Source organism: Ammospiza nelsoni, chromosome 5 (genome assembly GCF_027579445.1).
Source record: "Ammospiza nelsoni isolate bAmmNel1 chromosome 5, bAmmNel1.pri, whole genome shotgun sequence".
Taxonomy (NCBI): Eukaryota; Metazoa; Chordata; class Aves; order Passeriformes; family Passerellidae; genus Ammospiza; species Ammospiza nelsoni.
Genome location: NC_080637.1, coordinates 67,224,545 through 67,248,109, shown reverse-complemented (window position 1 = coordinate 67,248,109; position 23,565 = coordinate 67,224,545). Strand labels below are relative to the sequence as shown.

At 42.8% G+C, this 23,565-nt stretch overlaps 1 protein-coding gene across 4 annotated transcripts; it reads right to left on the bottom strand.

The window, feature by feature from the left end:
• Window positions 1–334: 334 nt before the first annotated feature.
• On the bottom strand, window positions 335–22,915 carry LOC132073550 (zinc finger CCCH-type antiviral protein 1-like). 4 transcript variants are annotated; one of them, XM_059472645.1, is made up of 16 exons: window positions 22,603–22,915; window positions 20,623–20,755; window positions 17,781–18,033; window positions 17,563–17,673; window positions 17,123–17,191; window positions 16,084–16,170; window positions 15,050–15,130; window positions 14,428–14,529; window positions 12,932–13,055; window positions 11,573–11,738; window positions 9,882–10,002; window positions 9,232–9,328; window positions 8,741–8,822; window positions 4,014–4,144; window positions 2,713–2,864; window positions 335–2,136 (listed from the first exon to the last, which is right to left on the bottom strand). In XM_059472645.1, exons 1-16 carry the CDS (start codon window positions 22,881–22,883, stop codon window positions 1,781–1,783), a joined length of 2,346 nt encoding a protein of 781 aa, XP_059328628.1. In that variant the 5' UTR covers window positions 22,884–22,915; the 3' UTR covers window positions 335–1,780. The 4 variants fall into 4 exon arrangements, with proteins under 4 accessions (XP_059328628.1, XP_059328629.1, XP_059328631.1 ...); XM_059472646.1 differs by having other exon boundaries at window positions 8,741–8,819; XM_059472648.1 differs by lacking the exons at window positions 335–2,136; window positions 2,713–2,864; window positions 4,014–4,144 and adding an exon at window positions 4,731–7,271.
• Window positions 22,916–23,565: the final 650 nt, after the last annotated feature.

Genomic DNA, 23,565 nt, shown 5'->3' with positions numbered 1-23,565 from the left:
AGATTTAAAGCCAACAGTTCTGCCACTACCTCACTTAATTCTTTCACCTTCTCTCAGTACTTCATTAACTGCTCAGAGCAGCTGTTTAATTACATGAAATCTAACCAAACTGCCCCACCACTTTAATATTAAACATCTCCTAGTTAGGAAGTTAACATACAGAAATATTCTCTCCTTAGCAATTAGCTGAACACCTACCCTACCATGGCAGTCCACATGTGTAGTTCTCTGATTTAGAAACACCAAAGGAACACAGGGAATGCAGGCAGGGGCTTGTTCACTCAGCATATTTAGTCTTGCCGTGTTTATGTAAAGACAAACTGCACACTGAAAGTGCCTGAACACAGGGTTTATTTGCAAATACAGCAAGCTCAGTAATTCAGGAATTCTACAGGCAAACGAGAAAGAAAGATCTTTAAAAGTGATAAAATCTTCTCCACGTGTTTTCATTTAGTTTTAAGTAATTTCAGTAAGATTTTCTGGATTTATCTTTTCCGTTCTACTTGGGAAGAACTTGCTATCTTTGAGCGATTGACAGATTTCTATCACAGATGCAAAAACCTTAGAGGCTACTGGCTTTCTGTAAAACTTATCTGAAGGTAAAAATTACTGCTCCTCTGTCCTCAGTCCCAGCTTCCCTCTGAACAGCTAAAACTGCCTGAATATGGCATTTTGTACAGAGGGCCTTCAGTTTGATCCACCTACAGACTCCCTGCTAACATCCAGTAGAAATTGCAGAGGTTTCTGACCCAGGATCACCCCCAAATCAGAAAGAGGACCCTCACTTGTCAGCACCCTGCCCCATGCAAGTGGGCAGCAGAACATGCAGACGGTACCTTGGGACAGCAGTTCTACCACTGGCCTCAGGAGAACCTAAGTGGTCTCTCTTGGTCCCATTCTAATCTGAAAAACGAAAATTACTGCACAAACAGGACAGAACATCTCCATGATCCTTAAGGAATTTCTCCTGTCCTACTGTGCTACGTGGACACACCCACTGGAAAGCCTGGCTCCTTGGGACACAGCCTTTATGTCCTTGTGCCATTAGTTGCAGCCAAACCACCACATTTTGGTATCTGCTTACTCACATGTGGTGGCTTTCACAGTTTCGGCTGAGCTCCGCTTTTGTGTAGGTTACAGCAAGTAACTGCTCATTTCCACAAAGAATCTGATCCAACAGCTTTCTGATCCATCTGCCATTGTACAGATGAAAATTCTCGAGAACTAACAACATGGATTTACAATATGCTTTTCCTTTTTTTATCATTTTAACTCAAAACATGTACCAGCATTAACAAGCAGTGCTTTGAAAACAAACTCAAGTCATTATTACCTACACTGAGTTGTTTATAATAATGATAGATGAGAGGATCAAGAACAGGTGAGTTCTGCACTGAAAAGAATTTCTGGCTACTAAAAACCTGACAGCTTCCTTTAAAACTACTGTAGTGTTAATTTTTCTTTTAACTGTTTGCAAAGAGAAGTCCTCTCTATTTTTTTAGACTATGCATTTACAATTACTTGCTCACAGCAGTCATAACATTCAATTTCCCATGCCACAATTCTGATTTTTCTATGGTTATCAAAATGTCTGTGTTTCGTTTAAGAGAGGAAGAGAAGATAAGGCAGTCACAACAAATGCAACATCTGCTTTGCCAGCCCTCCTCAATGCAGAAACTGGATTAACATTCTGAAGAACTGTATTAAAAAGAAAAAAGTCACTAAGTAGAACACCTGCAATATGAAAAACAAGATGATGGACACAAACTGCCACGTTCCTCTAAGATATGACACATTTTCTTTCCTGCTCTCTAGACCCTCTTGTTCCTGTCTCTTTTTGCGCACTTGTTCCTGTGTCTTTCTGCACACTTATTCTCTCCTCTCTATACTCTATGATGTACTCTGGGTAAATCTGGTGTTTTTCAAAGACAACAAAAACAGCAGGATTGAACTCATTATCCACACAGCTGTCATACAGCCACAGCTTGGCAGCACACTTCATTGGGGGCCGGACGTAGGCGGCGTTGCCTTTCACGTAGTCTCCAACCAGAACACGAGCCACGAACATGGAGTGTCCCTGCAGCGTGGTCTGACAGTAGGTGTGAGAATAGCAAGCATCTCTAGCAAAGTAACTTCCTAGAAAACGAGATGGAAACGTGGGTGTGAGGAGAATCTGTACAGTGACAGCACAATCTGAGCATCCCATGGGTTTTCAGGAGGTATCTGACTCAACTTTCAGGACTTCTCTTACTCGTTTAACGAATGCCACCAAAATTTTTGCAAGAGGGGATTGCATTATGTAATTTTCATTCACTATCTGCTATTTCAGGAGCCATTTTTAAAAGCTGTACAAATAAGCACAGTACAGGTCTGCGTGTTCTGATGAGAGGGACAGACAAGAAAACATGAGGACCTTCCAAGATCACACTGAGGGCATACACACCCCTCTGCTCCCTGCCATACAAACCAATTTGTAAGTTCAAATTATGATCTCAGACATCAAAAAATGCCACCTACAGCAAATCCCAAATCACTAATGCTCTTAACCATTGTGAGAAGACTTACCCCCAACTCAAAGCAAATCCTGGCCCTCTTCAGAAGGATCATAATACCAATTCTTGGGGGTTTTTTTCTCCTACAGTTAAAGACTTCAGAACCTTTGACTGCTGCACTATCAGGGGAGTCTCAGCAGACATCTCACTTTCTACATACCCTTCCCATAGTTAGTTCCATTGCTTCCACAAATTCTCCAGTCAAAGTTCTGACTGCAGATCGTTTCCATAAAGGCGACGTCAGCTCCGTGGAAGAGGCGTTTTTCCTGCACTTCCTTTCCTCCATTTTCCTTTTTCATCTTTTCTTTTTGCCTGATAAAAATGAAGGGGAGGAGAATGTGAACCATGGAAGAAAAGGGAAAGTTAGAGCAATGGACTGAGTTCATTGAGAACATACTGTGAACATACTCTGGTGCCCAAAGAACATGTGGCTGCCCCATCCCTCAAAGTGTTCCTGGCCAGGCTGGACGGGGATTGGAGCAACCTGGGATAGTAGAAGGTGTCCCTGTCCTGTGCAGATTGGATGAGCTTTAAGGTCTCTTCAACCCAAATTACTCCATCATCCTCTGGACTTGGCAATGTTAAACTCTGCCTGCTTAGCTTGATTACCTCATTGGAGGAGGAGAAGAAATATGCACTATTACATGCTTTGAAGTCTCTTATGTTTTGCCAGATAAAAAGGTTTTATGAATCAGTAGCTGATAACTTTCTGGATTCCGTAATTTTGCAGGTGAAAGCATTTATTTGAGCAGTATTTTTCTACTCCATTACCATTCCATACAGTCCTTGAATACTTAACTCTTGTTTTAAACTAGACAACTGTTCTAAGCAACAGCATCAAACTACATCAAACTAACTTGAACATGTTTGAACTCCAGCTCTAATCTGCTGGTATCCAGCTTGGCCTATGTACTTAGTGTTCAGTATCACTGATGCAGATGTTGAAAACCAGAAAGGAGCTCTGGAACTCAGAGATCATCAAGTTAAAACACAAGGATTCTTTCTCAGTGAATACTGACTTTGTTCAGCAAAACCACTGAAATAAATCTGACTGGAACAAAAAGGCCCAAGCAGCCTTTACTCTAAGTATTTCATGTACTCTAATGGATAAAGATGTGTAACACAGAGCACACATGCAGCAAGCAGTTATTGCTCCATCCCCAAGACAATCACTGTTCCACATCCCTGTAGGTATCCTCATCCCAGTTCTGCATCATGCATGTCTTTCTCTCCATGCTCCTCTCCCCCTTTTCCAAGGAGCCAGGCAAAGGGAACCTCCCCAAAGAGCATGGCATTCTGTGGAAGGCCTCAGACACCAATCTCACTCCCAAAATTCTAATAACAAAATACCAGTCATGTCAAGGCACAGGTGGCAACCTCCTTTCTTTCCTAGAAAGCACATACAGGACAACCTGTTCTTGGAGACTGCTTCCTCATAAGGATAGGGAAACGAGTACTAACCACTGAAACACCTTCCAGAGGGATGGGTTCTGAATCCTCTGTATTTTAAGGATGCTGTAATTTTTCATAGTCTGATGAAACAGCTGCTTTATTTCATTGTATTCAGAGGTTGTGTTGCTGATCACCACAGCCTATAAAATACAAACCAAAGCAAAAAAAAGGCATGAGGCTGCAGTGAGTCTGGAACATGTAGAAGCCTAACTCCAGCAGATACACTTTCAGAAGGGCCCCAAACTCTGTTTATGAAGAGTTATTAAATGCTTTAGGTCATGACTACATGAATAACCAAATACCAAGAAAATCAGTCTGTCACTCCTGCTTTGCATGGAAACCTCACCTCTCTTCAGGAAGGGTGCTGAAAGGTTTATCATCTCCAGGAGTTGACACCTGCAACTTTAAATCTCAATGGAACAGAAATTGCAAAAAGAAAATTTGACAGATTATTCCAGAGAGTGTCAGTTTTATACCTAAAGCTGATTAAGAACAAAAGATTTTAGATAACAGCATCATTTGTAACTAGACATTTGTGGGAGCTTCAGCTATTGAAGATTAAACAAACAAAACATAAATACCTTCCTGGCATTGTAGTGTCTTACCTTTTCAAAGTTAGAACTTAGCTTCACTTTAATATGGACTTCAAAAAAAAACCCTACATTTCTAAACAAATGTGACTTCCAATACCTGCTTAAACAAATACATCTCCTTTCCCAAAGTCTATTTAGCCATTATTTTTTATTTATTTATCCATACATTTGTGTTTAAAAATCCATTAAGAAATGCTCATTTTTCCCAAAGAGAATTTAATGCAAAACATAATTAAAACATTACTCGAGCTCTTCTGCTTGTTTATATCATGCATGAATTTTCCATTTTTTCTCCAAAGTAACTCATGTATTTTGTCTTCTAGAATCAACATTTATCTCCATAAACTGCAAAAGTGTGATGCTGGCAGGCTGATGTCACCTGGAGATATCAGGTGTAATACTTTCCACTTTACCACAACTCAAACCAAGTGAGAACTCAAGATTACAAAGTGAGATCCCAACATCCCACATTCCAAAGTGTTTTAAGCAAGAAAGCTGTGGCCATCCTAAAAGGTAACAAGGAAACTAACATCTTACCCTACCAGGCAGAAATTCCCTGTTTTAGAAGGCTGAGTTTAGAGAGAAAATAAGGTAGGATAAAATTTGTGTTTCACAGATACATTTAAGTACTTACTGATGAGGAGATCACCCACAGGGAAGTGTTCTAAAGATCAGCTGCACAAGAAATAACTATTTCTTTGAATTTATTTAAAAGCCTTTAAAAACTTGAGTGAAATTTCCCATGTCTCAATACAGGAGCATTTTCCAAAGCTTTACAGCACAGCACATAAAACAACCAGGATATGCAAGTACTGACTGCACAGTCTGTGGCACCACGGCCTGAATTGCTCACCATCACCTACAGGATGAAGATCACGTCTCTGTATTTTACTACTACATGTTTTATTTAGGATCACAGAATGGTTTGGGTTGGAAGGGATCTTAGAGCCCATCCAGGGAGGGCACGGACACCTTCCACTATGCCAGGCTGCTCCAAGCCCCATCCAGCCTGGCCTTGGGCACTTCCAGGGATGGGGCAGCCACAGCTGCTCTGGACACCCTGTGCCAGGGCCTCAGCACCCTCACAAGGAAGAATTTATTCCTAATACCCACTCTAAACCTACTCTCTGTCAGTTTGAAGCCACCCCCCCCTTGTCTTGTCACTCCAGGCCCTTGTAAATGATCAGCTCAGCACAAGGGGCATTCAGGAGCAGGACATGTCCAGATCTCACCACCAGCACCCCCAAGTCCTTCTCCCAGGGCTGCTCCATCTGTTCATCCCCAGCCTGGGTTGTCCTGGCCCAGGTGCAGCACCAGTACTTGTTGAACCTCATTGGATTCCCATGGATCACTTCCTCCACATCCCCTTGTATAGCCCTGTCCTTCAGGTGTGTAACCTACAGTGTTCAGCTTGGTGTCATCTGCAAATTTATTTATACATGAACAATTCCCACTTCAACTACAAATGTACTTTTGCTCTGCTGCATCCTTCAGGCTCACGGTGTGATGCTTGGGGTGTCCTGTGCAGGGCCAGGTGTTGGACTCAATGATCCCAATGGGTCCCTTCCAACTCAGCCTGTTTTATGATTCTTCTATTCTCTGATCTCTTCCTGAGGAACTGAAACCTTTCTAGGTAAAAGAGAGGGTCAGCTCTCTTACACAAGGCCTGATCCTGTAAGAAAAGTACTTCTATTTATTTTATATGACAACAAAGCTGTTCTCCTTTCCATGAAATCTTTGTGGGCTTGTCCTTATTTCCCCAAGGATGCTTCTAGTGCTGATAAAGGATCACAGCATCACAGTGCTGTTCAAGGTTGATATGGCATAACTACACAACTTCAGCATTTTTCACCTTCAGGCCTGAAAAGGAAATCCCACTGAGTGTGAGCATTTGCTACCCTGTTATCAAGGAGCAGAGTTCCCAAAGCAGAGAAGGAATCCCTGCTCTGGCAGCAATTCCCACCAGTGTATGACTGCACAAGAGCAGTAGCCTCACACCCTGAGCTCTGCTTCACTGGGGTGTTTGTTGGAAGGAGCAGGGTTGGTGGCAATGACCCCACCAGAAGTGACATCTATAAAATGGACATTCACTCTCCACATTGCATCCTGTGCCTGGTGCAGTGCAGCAATCCTTGGCCTGCACAGCCAGGATTCAGCAGCACATCAGCCACACAAAGACTGACAGGAAACCACATATCCAGTGCACAATTTTCTCAGTTGTACATTAAAGACACAATTTTAAACCCAGCAAGAAGTTTCAGGATATAATAAAATCTTTTTTTTTCCTTTAAAACATTTAAAAACTACTAATTCCACTTTGTGAAAACAAAGACAGGAGAAAGTCACGCCAACTTCCCAAACAGTGTTACCAATTCCCACTGTGCATTTTATACACTTCTTTCTACAGAACCATTCTCAATGACTTACAGATTAAGACATAGCAATACTCAAAAAATAAGCAATGTTACCAAAGCACAGATTCCCATTTTAAGCCAAGATGACTTTCTGCCTATCTCACAGGTTCCTTTTAAAAATGGATCACTTCCAGCGCAGCAGATTCTGCCAGGATTATTTGTCAATGTCTGAAGAGAAGGCAGTTCATCGAGTTGGAGCTGTCAGCTCTTACATGGTCACCACAAGCATGCAGAATCCCAGCCACTCCCAATATTACCTACTGCAAAAAAACAAGCTTAGGGTCCCACAGAAAGATTTCATCTAGCTCAGGCTTTCACTTTTAGTGCCAACAGGTATCATGGGCATTGTCACTTTTCCTTTCCTGTGAAAGGCACTCACAGGTTCAAAAGATTGTTCTTAGGTGCCAAACTGAGCTCCTTCTACTCACATATCCCCACAGGTACAACCAAAAGATACTATGGATCTGTGCACTGCATTCCAAAGCTTTCCACATTCACCCCAGTGACTCCAGAAACACCCCAACACATGTACTCAACTAAAATTCAGACAAGTTTTCAGAGCAAGTATGGGAAGCAATTTAAGTACACACAGCTCAAGAGACCTGAACAGAGCAGAGGTACCTGCCTTTCTGGCACTCTTAGAAAAATTTATGCTTTTTTGTTAAGATGCTGATAAGCCAAGGGAAGAGCATATTCCTTTGTTACTTCCACTGGGCTCCAGGTATCACAGGCAAATCTTCAAATGGGCTGCCTGCCAGATTCCCACACACTCATTATTATTTCATCTTTTCTTTATGAAAGTCATGACTCAACAGCAGGGTCTCTCTAGCAGTTTTATCTGACCCTGTCTATGCAGTAAATAATCAAGTGTACTTTGCTATCAAATCTTGTTAAACCACTGCCTCCTTCACTATCAAATTTTGTTAAATGGTGATTTTATATCAACATAACACTCCTCCTCTTTTCTAAGTGAAATGCTTTACTACACCCTGACACTGACACACAGCCACACACTGGTGCTCCTCAGCCCCCAGGGCATCTGTGCCAACACAACCTGGTCAGCTTCACACAGGATCCTGTGACACAGTCAACAAGGAAAACCTCTCAAAGCACTACACAAAAGGCCCGTGTAACACAAAAAAGCCCTTTTTTTTTTAGAGTTCTGCAGTACTTCCAAAACTGCTGCTCTTCCAGAAGGACTGCAGGACCTAGAAATCTAAAAAAACACCCACACATTTTGGTCTTGGTAGACTAAATAAGAACACAGACTTTGGGCTGATAGGGGTTGGGTTTGTTTTGTGGAAGACATCACTGCAATGTTTTTTTTATTTTATGGTTGTAGATCTTGATTTCTGGCACCTCCTGAGGCCAAGGTCTGCACTCATATCCATGATGTATGTGACAGTACTGGAGGATACAGAGATTTCCTTTCCTGAATCTCCAATCCAAATTTACCTCCTCCTGCCTCAAACTCAGTGAGTTTTGGTCTTGTTGTTGTGTGGAGTTCTGAGTTTTTGGTATGTAGATAAATGCCTGAAATGCAGTTGAAGTTCAAGACAATTCGGCACCTGTTTCATGAGCCCCTGGGAGATCACCTAGATCTTTAGCAAACCCACCCAAGAAATTACTCCTGTCCCTTTTTAGCATCCACACAATTACAGCTGATTCAGTTAAACTCTGAACTGTGCTTTTCCATCAGAATTACAAGAAGGGGAGAAAAAAAAGATACCTTATATCCGAAGTCAGGCAGTGCAGATGCATCCCAGTGACTAGGACAGCTCTGATTTGGAATAGAAGAATCCCTCTGGCTGCTTGCAAACAGAGAGAAATGAAGTGTTAGTAATTCTAGCACTGCTCCAGTCGGAGCATCCTCTTTAGCCAATCCCTGTATTTAATAATTAACAAAATAGACCACAAAGAAACTGGGAAATAGCCTCAGTCTGTAGGCTGGGCTCTGCATGCTGCCACTCAACCACCACAGGCCTCTTGCACTTGCTTTTATAAGTAACAGCTGTGGCTGGAGTACCTGCAGTAATCTGTACCCCAGGCAGCAGGTGGGGCACCACAACTGCAGTTTGTGACACAGCTTCTGCTCTTCAGTCCCATGGACAGGCTTCAGCAGCAGCACTTGTGTCTTTGTACAATTACTGCCAGCACTGGGACCAGTTTTGCCTTATGATTAATTCTAAAATATGAAACAACAACCTAAAGAGCACTTACCCTGTCTTTATCTTCTGCACATCTTCAGAAGACACGTATTTTGGTCGCCTGCAAACCTGTCTTCGAGTTTTAAAATGAATATTTGTCTGAATCATTTCTTGAGGAGAAAAAAAGAGAAGGAAAAAAAGTTATGAATAAGTCTACAAGACAGGGACATCTTGTCCTCATCAGTCATCCTTTAATGAAAACTGCATATTCACTGTCAATTCTACCTGCTGAGGAGTAGTTGCACACAGGCTGTATAAGGTTCCTGTCTCTCCTGTATCTCTGTGACTGAACCTCTGCCTATCCTGCTTGCTCCCTCAAGCCACTCAGTGCTCTTTAAACATTGCTACAGCAGCAGGAAGATGCCTAACTTGTATTTTTTACCATCTATAGTGTTAACTTACTTTCCTTAAAGTTTACTATGACTTTATGTGAAGACTATGGACCTTTACATTTCTGGTCAGATGTGAGTCTGGAGAGTGTCAATGAGTAAGGGGGGAAGGTTCCTTTTGTGAGGAATTTGCTCTGGGCCACCACTACCTCACTTCCAGTAAGTGAAACTGGTGGTGTCAGGAGAGGAAGTCATACCTTCTAAAAGCTGGAAAACTTTGCAAGAGTCTATGAAGCACTGCATAGCTGTAGACGAGAACCTTTAAAATTACTACCTTTAAAATTGAGCTCATACTGATGTTGGCCAGCCTGGAAAGGTACAATGGCACATGGATCTGCTTGATACAAATTCTCAATAATAGCAGAAGATGGTGAAGTCGTGCTGGTCCCTTCTTCCTTTGTGGGGAGAAGAGAAAAAAATGAAGGGAATGAGAAGTATCACAGTCAGGACTAAACCCTGGATAACTAGCTGAGGTAGAGGGAAAGAAGAGGCCAAGTGTAGGATGACAAGGAATCTACCCGGAATTACGGTGGCCTGGGCTGATTACTGAATATTTGTAACATAAACACAAATAAATAATTAGTAACTTTAAATTCCTGTAACAACTTGTGCTGGATTTGGCTGGGGTAGAGTTAAATTTCATCACAGTAGCTGGTAGTGGCTGTGGATTTGTTTTGGATTTGTGCTGGAACAGTGCTGATAACACAGGGATGTTTCAGTTATTATTTAGTTTAGGCATGCACAGAGCCAAGGCCTTTCCTGCTCCTCTCCCACCCCACCAGGGACAGGACTGGGGGGCACAAGGCCTTGGGAGGATGCACATCCAGGAGAGCTGAGCCCAGCTGGCCACAGGGACATCCCAGCCCATACAGCATCACTCCTGTATACAAAGCTGGGGAAGGAGGAAAGAGGGGACATTTGGAGAGATGGAGTTTGTGTTCCCAAGAGCCTGTGAGCTGTGATGGAGCCCAGCTTCCCTGGGATGGCTGAGCACCTGCCTGTCCAAGGGAAGAGGGGAATGAATGCCTTGCTTTGCCTTGCTTGTGCACACATTTTTGCTTTAGCATTTTTCACCTTCAGGCCTGAAAAGGAAATCCCACTGAGTGTGAGCATTTGCCACCCTGTTATCAGGGAGCAGAGTTCCCAAGGCAGAGAAGGAATCCCTGCTCTGGCAGCAACTCCCAGTCTTTATCTCATGCCATGAGTTTTCTCACTCTCTGCCCAGTTCCATGCCAGGGAAGGGGGTGAGGCTGAGCTGCAACCGGCTGTGATGGGTACACTCAACTCCTTATCAAACCAAAGTAATTTGGTTCAGGCTCCAAAGGAAGCAAAGGCCTAGGCCAAGAACTTTTCTAGTCTAAACACTTTTCTAGTCTAAAAACCCACAAAGGAACAGGGTGACATGGTGAGCATTGATGCATATGAGCTTGGAAACAAACACTGATGATGTGATTAATGCATGAATAGCAGGTGGTTCTTCCAAGACTTAATTTGCCAAGGAACAAAAAAATTGCAGGTGTAAGGAGTCTCACTCTTACCTTTTACTTTGCTTGTGATTTCACTATGAGCCAACCACTTCATTCCACAGATAGGAAAGCCTGAGTGAGCTCCTTGCAAGCTCTCCCTGCTAAAGAGCAGCTGGACAGCTGTGATCTCTCCTGGACCTGGGTCACTCCTTGAGGTTGAGTACTCTGTGAGGTTACTCTGAGTCTTTTAAACTCTGCTCTAGCCAGCACCTTTCTCTGTGTACTTTTCCAAGCCCTGGATCACCTTTGTGTTCTACCATTTGTGCTGCTATACTGTAAATCACATCTGTTATGAACAGATGTAGCTTCACTGCCTTACCTTACTGTCAAATTCAAGCACAAGGACTCCCTTAATTAATGCTGTTGAGAAAAGGGGAAAGGATGCAGAGGCCCCACATATTCCTGCAGAAGTGACTCAAAGCACAGGATGTGAACTCACCGGTTCTCCATATTCAATCCACTTGTCTTGGTTATTCTTCCAGTACCAAATCCACTGTGTGGTCAGCAGGAATGTGGGTTTGGTGACTGATGATGGTGTAGAGAGGCGTCGAACCAAAGAAGAAGAGCAGGTCATTGTCTGGAAATTAATGTTCTTACTTGGAAAGCTGTAAGGACAAATTCAGGTTTATTCTAGTTAGGAATGCATATTTTATCCTCTCATCCCCAGTTTAAGCTGGTGCCTTTTCTTTAACATAAAGTAACCACACCTAATTAGATCTGAAATAGGGGTATTTATTTCCCACAGCACGTGGCAGCTCTGAAAGCCATTTCCAAGCTTCAGAAGTGAACTCTGGCCTGTGAGACACCAAATGCCACCTCAATCACATGTGGCACTGCCAGCTTTACAGATAATGTCAGGCTCCAAGTACAGTGAGGCAAAAGGAACTTCTGTGGTAACTAGGTGTGGTTACAGTCTTTCTCAGTACAAAAGCAGAACGTGCAAAGTGTGTGACTGAATTTGCCAGCAAACAACTGCAGCCTATCAACTTTGTTCTTTTTCTGTGGTTACAAAGGATGCAATCACAGCAACCACAGCTGTGAGTTCTGCAAACTGTATTCATCACTGGAGCCACCTGGGCTCTTACTCCTGCAAGGCTTGAAAAGTTAAATTCCCAGGCAGGAAGACTTTGATGGCAGCCTCCTCTTGGGAATATTGCTTGTGATCTCCAGAAAACTGCCAATCAAAATCATCTGGTGCCCCAAGAGGCATGGACCAAAACTAGAATACTATTTTGTGAAGCCAAACTTGGGGTGCCAGGTCACTTTGAGTGGGACTTTTCAGAAAGGAGCTAAAAGGAAAACACACTCTTAAAATAGAATTAAAGAAGAAGAAAAAATAAATGGGCTGCTTACACAAAGGGCATTTCATAAAATGTCTCCAGGTACATAATAGATTACTATTATTGGTACTACAGATATTAGCTGTAGTAGGAAAGAAACAGCTGTAGAGAAGGACCAGCTCTGAAATGTTGTCAAAAGGCCCAACTTCATTACTGTAAATAAACTGATTAATGACCTGAAATTCTAGTATTTTAAACACTGGCTTTTTACCTTGTACAGAGTTTTACATGCAAGATATAGTTTTGTTACTTTTAGAAGACAAAACTAAAGTGGGATTTTCATGCAATCATTCTTTCTTTGCTTTTCTAAAGGGAAAAATTCTTATTTTTACATCCTCCCTTCTGAGAGGCTCAGTAACCAGAAGCTGAGAAGACATCTATCTTTAGGAAGGAAACACAAGTTTTCCTACACAGGTTCAATCACAAAACTCCAAGCAAGGAGTCCAGCATTACTACACCTGCTGTTCTTTGGGTCACAGTAGGCCTTTTCAATTTCCTCCATCATGGAAAGTTCTTTCCAGTTCAGCCCATCATGTACCTCCCATTTATATGGCAAATGGTAATGAACAGATTGGCATCTATCTGTAATGAAATCAGACATAGTCAAGAATTCTGCAGTCATTAACACAGAGAGCAAGACAAGAAAAAACCAAAATAGAACCAGCATCTCTTATACTCTGAGGCTTTCTCTCCTGGGCTTTGGTATAAGCAATGAAGACAGAGTGCTGAAAACAGAAGGGGAGTGTGTTTCTGCAGTCTTATCAAGAAAAGCAACATATATATATATAGACATATACACACTGCCAAATTTATTTGAAAGACACCTGTAGTGGTTTTGGTTCACTAATTTGAGATTTTTTGGTTAATCTACTAATTAGTGTGGTTGGTTTAGTGTTGGTTAATTACTAGTGCACTTACTAGAATGTATTGATTTATTTTTTTCTTGTGAGGTAGAATTAGGAGAAAAGTAAAATAGGCTGAAAACTTTAAAAGGGTATAAATAGAAAATAAATAGAAATTTATTAATAGTAACTAAAAGAGCAATAAGAATCAGAACACAATTTTTAGGACACTTCCCTTTACAACTTTTTTTTCTCATTGATAATGTAGAGAGACAAAACCTAAAATTTTTAGTTAGTTTACTACTTCTAGAATAGTTTTTCTTTAGTTTACTTGTTCATTTTATGGAGCCTTCTCTACAAGAAAATAGTTCGCTTGTGGCTCTTAATTTCTACAAATAGCATCTGTTTGGGGAAATTGTAATCATTAAATCTTTCTCATTTTCTATAAATTTTATCACAGTTGTGTTTATGGGCTATGTCATCTTATGGGGTATTGGTTTAAAGATGAGTTGTTTAAAAGCAGAGATTCTTAATATCTATCTCTGAAATTATCTATCTCCAGGACTAGAGATCTTTTCTTTCTTTGGGATACAGGATCTTTATCACTCATCTATCTTTTTCTGTTTAAACTTCTTATAGGATTGTAGCTACTTTAATACCTGTTTACTTTAGTATGGAGGTTTTTGCTTGATATTTACAATTTGCACACTTTCATTTCCTCATACTTAAAGTGTTATAGGAAAAAAAAGAGTCCTTCTCTATAGTTTTACAAGAGAATTTTAGCCTAAAACTAAAGGCATTTCTTCATCTTTCTTATTTGGGACTTGACTTCTTCTTCATCGACTTTGGTGTTTTAAAGTGCTTTGCCACAGAAACGTACCCAAAGCCTGCCCCCATCAAAAGGGCTGAAATAAGCTGGATTATCCAGAGGATAAAGGGTTTAACTATACCATTTGGCTTTTTTCTGATTATGTTTGTAATTCTGACAGTGTTTATTAATGACTTGGAAAGAAAAGAAACCACTGAGGAGGCACAACTGTCACCACTAGCCCGAGCCACTGAGCAGGAGTGCCTCTGCAGACAAGTCTTCAACAACTTTTCATAAAGCTTACCCTTGTTTCTGCAGTACTTCCAGACATAGAACAAACAGATCTCATCACAGTTATCTTTTTTGTTGTCCTTTGAAGCTTCATCAGAGGAACTGTTCTTTTTCCCTACAGCAAAGAACATCACAATCCATATTTGCTTTAGGAGAAAGATTCTGCATTTGGTACTTCATCCCAGAAATAACACAGATGTCAAATCCTTGCAGTAGCAAAGTCAAGCACTTTAAGGGTCTGACCATCTCTCATACAACCCAACAGAGAAGTCAGGGCTTTGTGACTGAACAGTAAGCCCTGACACTGGAAGGAGACTCAGTGAGAGACCTGACAAAGCCATATTCATTGTCTAGAGACAGCAGGCAAGGCAAGATCCTGCATGCACTGATACAATTCCATCACCTTCCTAGCTAGGAAAAAAGGTGTCCAGGACAGTACAGAGCACTGCACAATGCTTGGGCAGAAATTCCAACATGGCTCTGCTGGCCATCTGGTGCCATGGATTTCAGCACACAGCAAGGCACACACATAAGCTGCTGCACTCAACTACCAGTGGGAGCTGTCAGGCTGTGTGAAATCAAGGCTCAATGAAAACCAATGGTCTCAAGAATGGAGAATTGTAAATAATCCATACCTTTATCTCCTGCTCCTGTTGGCAACTGGTCTTGGCTGTGGGCAGGTGCAGTGCTACTGGGTGTTGAATTTGCAGACAACCCTGACATGGGAAGAGACGAGAATCTTGACTCCATGTTTCAGAAGGATGACTTATTACTTTATTTTATTTATTATATTAAAAGAAAATGATATATTAAAACTATACTAAAAGAATAGAAGAAAGGATTTAATCAGAAGGCTTGAAAGGAGTAGAAAGGAATGATAATAAAATCTTGTGACTGCTCACGGCCTCGACACAGGTGGCTGTCATTGGTCATCAAGTAAAAACAATTTCACATGCTGGGTGAACAGTTCTCCAAATCACATTCCAAAGCAGCAAAACATGGAGAAGCTGAAGCTTCTCAGGCAAAAATATCCTAATGAAAGGATTTTTCATAAAATATGTCAGTGACAACTGGGACCTGTGTGAGAAGACTGAATGAGCAGCACTGCTGGGCCACAAGCTCAGCTAGCTGATATCCCAATCTCTGTGGAGAATTGGGATATCACACGTGTGGAAAGTCACACGTGTGATTTGATATGAAACATTACACCATCCATGTGTGGAATAACTAAAAGAACCTCCAGTACTCCAGAAAATACTGGACTCTGACAAGCTTTAAAGCCAAGGTCCTTCTGCCCAGAAGAACAAGAGATTTACAAGTTGTTCTTCACTCACTGGAAGGTGTATCGAGACAACAGCTCTAATGACAAAGCTGTAGTAATTCCCTATGGACAGAAGGCAAGGAAAGATCCTGCATGCACTGATACGATTCTGTCATCTTGCTAGGAAGGAAAAACGTGTCTAGGACAGTTACAGAGCACTGCACAATGCTTGGGCAGAAATTCCAACACGGCTCTGCTGGCCATCTGGTGCCATGGATTTCAGCACACAGCAAGGCACACACATAAGCTGCTGCACTCAACTACCAGTGGGAGCTGTCAGGCTGTGTGAAATCAAGGCCCAATGAAAACCACTGATTTCAAGAATGGAAAGTTGTAAATAATCCATACCTTTATCTTTACCTCCCGGTCCTGCTGGCAGCTGGTCTTGGCTGTGGGCAGGTCCGGTGCTACTGGGTGTTGAATTTGCAGACAACCCTGACATGGGAAGAGACGAGAATCTTGACTCCATGTTACAGAAGGCTGATTTATTATTTGATGATATTTATTATATTAAAAGAAAACTATATTGTAAAACTGTACTAAAAGAATAGAAGAAAGGATTTAATCAGAAGGCTTGAAAGGAGTAGAAAGGAATGATAATAAAATCTTGTGACTGCTCACGGCCTCGACACAGGTGGCTGTCATTGGTCATCAAGTAAAAACAATTTCACATGCTGGGTGAACAGTTCTCCAAATCACATTCCAAAGCAGCAAAACATGGAGAAGCTGAAGCTTCTCAGGCAAAAATATCCTAATGAAAGGATTTTTCATAAAATATGTCAGTGACAACTGGGACCTGTGTGAGAAGACTGAATGAGCAGCACTGCTGGGCCACAAGCTCAGTCAGCTGATACCCCAATCTCTGTGGAGAATTGGGATATCACACGTGTGGAAAATCACACGTGTGATTTGATATGAAACATTACACCATCCATGTGTGGGATATCTAAAAAACCTCCAGTACTCCAGAGAGTACTGGACTCTGACAAGCTTTAAAGCCAAGGTCCTTCTGCCCAGAAGAACAAGAGATCTACAAGTTGCTATTCACTCACTGGAAGGTGTATCGAGAGAACACCTCTACTGACAAAGCTGTAGTAATTCCCTATGGACAGAAGGCAAGGAAAGATCCTGCATGCACTGATACGATTCTGTCATCTTGCTAGGAAGGAAAAATGTGTCCAGGACAGTTACAGAGCACTGCACAATGCTTGGGCAGAAATTCCAACACTGCTCTGCTGGCCATCTGGTACCATGGATTTCAGCACTCAGCAAGGCACACACATAAGCTGCTGCACTCAACTACCAGTGGGATCTGTCAGGCTGTGTGAAATCAAGGCCCAGTGAAAACCACTGGTCTCAAGACTGGAGGGTGAGAAACAATCCATACCTTTATCTTTACCTCCTGCTCCTGTTGGCAACTGGTCTCGGCTCTGGGCAGGTCCGGTGCTACTGGGACCTGTGTGAGAAGATTGAATGAGCAGCACTGCTGGGCTGCTCAGCCAGCTGATATCCCAATCTCTGTGAGGAATTATGTCCATCACACATGTGATTTTCCATTAGCATTCCACTGCTGATACCACAGAGGTGCAATTACAGTTACAAACCCCAGCTAGTCACCGTTATTGCCAGACACTCAACTGCTGTTTTCAATGCAGTACTTCAGGCAATAAAAGTGCAGCTCTCCCTCCCATATGACTCTGCCATGACTTCCTCCATTCTTGCAAGTGCATAATAGCAGAGAGGAAAAAATGTGTATATATTGCAAGAAGAGAAATACAAAAGCTGATTCCACAAGGAAACAGTTGGTACTATTATCTAGGTATTTACCTTTTGAAGGTGGCACATCCAGCATGCACTGCACTGTTTCCAAACTTGTCTTCACTTCTTTAGTCCTTCCAACTACTGGCTTTTTCAAATTATTATTTCTGTTGTTGTGTACTGAAAGCATCAAAAGGATGGTAGGGTTTAGCTAGGTAAGGCAAGAACAGTTTCTACCTCTATCAAACTCAAAATCATTATTAAGACCACTGTTTCTTGCAACTTACCATACACCTTCTTTGGTTCCCTGTTGAATTCCATATGCTTGTAATCACATATGGCCTGGAAGTTTGAAGCTATCTTCCCATCAATGCCTACAGTTTCCAACACTCTCAATGCATGGTCATCCAAGAGGTTATGGGACATTAGGCACTGAGGAAATTTACACCTCCCCTTGAGAAAATAGTAACAAACATGAAGCTTGTTGCAGTTGCTTTGATGACTGCAGTGACAACCTTTTTTGTTGTATAACTGGCAGGTCTAAAAGTGGAGAGGATACAATAAGAAATGGAAAAGCAAAATTAGAATTTTTGTTTGTCCTACAGGCATGCAGCAGAAAAATGGTGATTAAAAGTCATGTGTTTACAGTGACTTCTTTAATCCAGACAGATTTCTTGCACAGAAGAGCATGTATTTTAAGCTGACTCATGCATTTTCAGCTTTGAAGTTGTACATGTTTTGTTTCCAAGAAAAGCCAATTCAACAAGGTTAGGAGTGCCAAAAATGGATGCATAAAATGGATGCAAAACAGTTGCATAAAAGACTGGTTTACAGTTATTCTACTTTAAAAACCCCTATAGCATAATGAACAACAAAGAACAAATATCTCCATAAAAACATGTTTGCTGTGTCAAATGAGTTATCTTTTCATGGAGCTGAAACTGAATTTGCACTTATTTGTAAAGCTTATCCTGCATTGAAGATTTGAGCTTACAAAATTGTAAGGAAACTGCTTTGAGATTAGAGTACATATGGAAAAAGCAATGCACTCTTTATTCCTCTATTCACTAAAAAAGAGGTACACAGAGAATCATGAGGGATCAAATTACAGACCAAAAACTCCTTCACATTGACCACTAAGCACCACAGTAACAGTTTTGCTCCCAGAGCAGCCTGTAATAAGAAAGCTTCTTTGAGGAGGACACATAGATGTGGCAGAGAGCCCTAATGTCACACTGGGACACTCACAGGTCTTCTCCAAATCCCTCTTCCCAGGAGCCACCAACTGCTCAGGGATGATGGGTTGGGCATCAGTCAGTGGGTGGGAGCAACTGTACTGGGAACTACTTGTTTCTCTTGGGTTTTATTGATTTCTCTCCTTCTCATTACAGTTATTATATATTAGTTTATTTCAATTATTTTAGTATCCTTATCTCAACCCACAAGTTTTACCTCTTTTCCAATTCTCCTCCCCATCCCACCAGGGTGGGAGAGAGCAAGTGGCTGCATGGTACTTATCCGGGCTTAAACCATGACAATGGAGAATCCACTACTTAGCTACATCAAGAAAGCACACTGTCCCCTTGCACCGGCCAAGAAACAAAAACAAAAACCAACCAAAACAAAAACAAAATATGAGACCCAGAGAGGTGAGGGAAAGTGTGAAAACCCCTGATGTTGTGGTGCTGTTGTGTTTTTCTTACTCTGAACCCCAGTTCAAGTCAGAGAATTCCAAAGTGTCCTCTTTCTTGAGAGCTTCCTACATGCCATGTCTTCATGGCACACACAACCAGTCAGCATTTCTAAGCAGGAAACAGCCAAACTGTTTTTTACATCCAACCTCCAAATTCTCAGGTTTATGAATGGCCTTCACTGATCTCAGTTTTCTCTTCGTTTTGCCATTTTACTGCATGATAGGAGTTGAAGTGCTCAATTACTGGTAATTATTGATGCCTGCCAGGGGTGAGGGCTGAACAGATTTCTATTAATCACTGAAGGGTAATACCAACCAAGAACAGTTTCTACTATTTGCTCACTACTGGGAACAATTAGTATTCTCCTTGCTTACCACCACATTCCTTCAGTCTGCCAGTAAAACATACTTTAAAACACTACACAATTTAAAAGAAAAAAACATCTGCTTTGTCAAAGTCTAGCACTTTCACAGTGGGGAACAAAGAAACAACAGAACTGTTGTGTCAACAAATCTGTGGAGATTATAACCTGCAAAAGACAAGGGCAGTACTTTGGTAGTTTCTTCACCAGGAACAAGGTATGACTGACTTTCAAACAGCCATACCTTGAAGAGAGTACTGCCCTTATACACACATGCTGAACCAGAATGGAATGTTCAGCCAAATTTAACAAACTCAATGAGTGGCATACAAACTGGGCAAAGATTCCTTTGTAGAAAGCCAGTGTACAAAAACTCCCTGCATTTTGGAAGAGCCAGATTTGACACAAAACTGACTGCAGTCATTTGGTCATTTTCTCACAGGTTCTTCTCATCTCTTACACCCTCAAGCACCAAAATGTGTGCAGACCTGTGCAGGCCTACGTGGACTGGAAAAGGAAAGGGGCACTCACTTCCTAGTCTTCATCTCAGAGAAGAAGCAACAAACTGGGTTTTGGTCATGCCTTTAACTCAGTAAGCAAGTACAATTATTGTGATCTTTCAACTCTCTCTTGCTTATCTCACCTTCTGTAAACCTCTGGTGAAGCTGCTGACATTTCTGTTTGCTGTTTTGAGCAGCTTTATGGCCATCCTGTTGGGATAACAGAGCTGGCAACGAGATAGGCTGTAGCCTTGCTGCCCACCTCCTGCTATCAGAGGGCAGGTCTGCTCCTGACACATCCCAGATGACAGGGCCTTCTCCAGATGTGTCCTCTGGGTACTTATTGAACAGTTTTACTGCTGTGGGGGTGGTTTTTAAATTATTGTAAGTACACAGCCCTTTCACAGATCTGGCTTTTTGTTGTTTTACGTTGCCATTCCAATTCCTCCTTCATTCTGACTAAACCCATTTCATATCTTAACAGCTGGACATTAGGATCAGAACTCCACATTCTCTTGCCCTCTCCCATTCCTAATGAATGAAAACTTTCTCTTAAGAAACCTGTACAACTCACATCAGGGAGGAAGAATGCATCATTCTGGAGAAGCAGGACTTGCAGCTCATTCTCACTGAGGCCAGACAAATCATGATTTTTTAGAACTTTCCTGTTCTCTGCATTCATGATGTCATGCGAGTACTTACAAGAGCTGCAAGAAAAGACACAAAAATATCAATATGTACTCCTTTAGTCAAGTTGATTTACAGAAGAACCTCAGATAATGTACAACTTGGGAAAAGCCATGAGAGAAACGTGGCTTGGTGAGAGTCTCTGAACATTTAGATGGTGTCTGTAATTAGCCAGAAGATGGACAAACAGCAGAACTCCTCTGTGAAGTGTGGTGACCCCATCCTCCTCCTTTTAAACTCCAATGCAGGCTGACTCCAGGCATTCTTTGCCTCCAGGAAGAGCCAAGTCAAGTCACATGACCTAAACAACCCGAGGAAAAGTTAAATTTAAAGGAGTACACCAAAACTGCCAGAAGTTACAGCAGCCTTCATTTTGTGAACATAGAAGGTTGTTGTCCTAGGGATGGCAAGTAGAGAAACATGCAAGAGTCTGCACGAAACAAAAGCAACAGTGAAGCTGAAAACAACATATTTTGTTATCTTCAGTGGCTGTGATGTTTTATTAAAAAAAAAATCAAAAACAGATAAGAAAGTTTAACTTATGAGTTTTGATTAAGGAAACAAGCTACAATAATGAAGTCACTGCTGCCACTTACAAAGCCAAAAGTCTGATGAGTATGAATTAGAGAGGGAGATTGCAGGTTTTTTTTCATCTATTTGAAATGGTACAACAAATCAGTAACAGAGACATACAGTCAGTCTGTGCATTAATTTATTGCAGTAAAATGCAGCTTCCTCATGTCCCGCTCTTCAACACATAATGTGATACAGCTTTAAGATCAGACATACTCAACCAGTGAAAGTACCTGTTAATTTACCAGATTCAAGTCTATCCCTTTCTCTTTCAGCCTCTAGCTAACTCCTAAAGGTCTCCTCATGACAGTTTTACCTCAAGGTGTGTCTGCTCCAAGGTGTGTCTGTGTTTACTGATTTTTAACGCATACCAAAGTGACTTTAAATACTTTGTGCTATTGAGAGGGCAGGATGGCTGATCATTATGAAGGTAATGGCGTCATTGCAAACTTTAATTCACACATAGTCATCCATCATGAGTGTCTGCACACAAGGCATTTCCAACAGTGAACCCCATGGGAGCTTGCTCTATTGTCTGTAATGTAACAAAAAATAAGAAAATCTTATCATCCTAATGATAAGAGAGAGACATGGCTTTTCACCTCCATGCTATCCAGATCTTAGTGCACAGTGATCCATTTTTCTAGTTGCAAAGCTGGTTGCTCTTCTGCATTTGCCTTTGGTTTCCTTCATGTTTTTTAAACCAGGCACCACCTTAGGCCACCTGTGGCTAGAAGAGGCTGCCAGGCCTGCCCATCCCTATTCCAGAAACTGGGACTGATGCACCTGGGTGATCAAACAGTGCCTCTCAAAAGAAAGGGCCACAAGCCAAGCAATGACTTCCAGCAAAACTCAACTTTTGTAACTCTCTCGAGCGAAACCAGAGGGCATGTCAGCACTTTGCTTTTTCCTTCTGAGAAATAGGTGTAAACAATTCCACCCGGATGCCAGGAAGGGCTGAGCGACGCGTGCGGAGACGAACAGATTTAAACAAACAAAAAGGAAAGAAACAAAAAAAACCCAAATCGTCGGCGGGGGCAGGACACGAGTCCTTTCGGAGCAAGGATCCCCCACGGCTGATCCGAGGGCATTCCTGCCCGCTCCACCGGGGCACCAGGGCGGGAGGGCGCATCCAGCGGGGCGTGGGGTGTGGAGGGGGCTGTGGGTGTCAGGGGTTTGGGGGACATGGGGGTTGCAGGGTGTAAGGCGGTTTAGGGGGCATGTGAAGGCGTTTCGGGGGTGTGAGAGGTTTGGGGCTGAGGGCATCGGGGTCTGCCCGCGCCCCCGCGCTCACCTGGGCCCCAGGTGGCACCTGCCCAAGAGGTGCTGCTTGCAGAGGTGCAGCCGCTCGCAGCCGTCGCACTCCTTGCGGACACAGACCCGCGCGTCCGTCACGGCCAGGACCACCTGGCCGCCTTCCAGCAGCAGGAACCGCCGGGGGCCCGCCGCCGACAGCGTGTCCTGCAGCTGCGGCGCCGACAGCCCGACGTTCTCCTGCAGCTCCCGCAGCCCCAGCCGCCCGCCATGGGCGCACAGCGTCTGGGTGAGGAAGCTGGACACGGCCGGATCGCACATCCCGCTCCTCCGCCCGGGACGGGACGCGAACGGACTGAGGCGGGAGCGGGGCGGGAGCGGGAACAGCAGCAGGAGCGAGGCGGGGACTCGTCACCGCCCCTCGGCCGCGCTCGACGGGAATCGAAACCGAAGGCACGGGCGGGGCAGCGGCTGGGGGCAGGGACCTGCCCAGCATCGAGGCCTTCTTGGCTGAACGTCACACGGGAAGTAAATAATGCCAGAAGTGCCTGAAAGGACTGTGAGGTTTCCTTGTTATTATCACGGAATCACGGAGTGGCTTGGGCTGGAAAGGTCTTAAAGATCATCTCGTTCCGGCGCCTACGTGTGGCAGAGTCTCCTTCCACTAGACCACAACACTTCCAAGATGAGGCAGCCACATTTCCTCACCTTGCTAACTTTTGCATCTACACTAACACGAATCCAGTGCAGAGCGTTAAGCATATAAAGCAGGATAAAACACATAACATGCACAAATGACTCTAATACTAATTTATGTGGCAATGCCATTACTTTTCTTTCTTCCCGGCTGGCAGGGAGCTGCTGATTAGCTCTGGTTGCAGCTGAGTGTCGTGGCAGGGCTGTGAAGCTGTGCTGGTTTTGGCTGGGGTAGGGTTCATTTTCTCCAAGTGGCTGCTGTGGGGCTGTGCTTTGGATTTGTCCCAAACACAGGAATGATAACAGA

Coding starts and splice junctions, on each gene's coding strand:
- LOC132073550 (XM_059472645.1), bottom strand. CDS start 22,883: ATGTGCGATCCGGCCGTGTCCAGCTTCCTCACCCAGACGCTGTGCGCC. Junction 16,171..17,122: donor AGCAGGAGGTAAAGATAAAG/GTATGGATTGTT, acceptor TTCCCATGTCAG/GGTTGTCTGCAAATTCAACA. Junction 15,131..16,083: donor ACCGGGAGGTAAAGATAAAG/GTATGGATTATT, acceptor TTCCCATGTCAG/GGTTGTCTGCAAATTCAACA.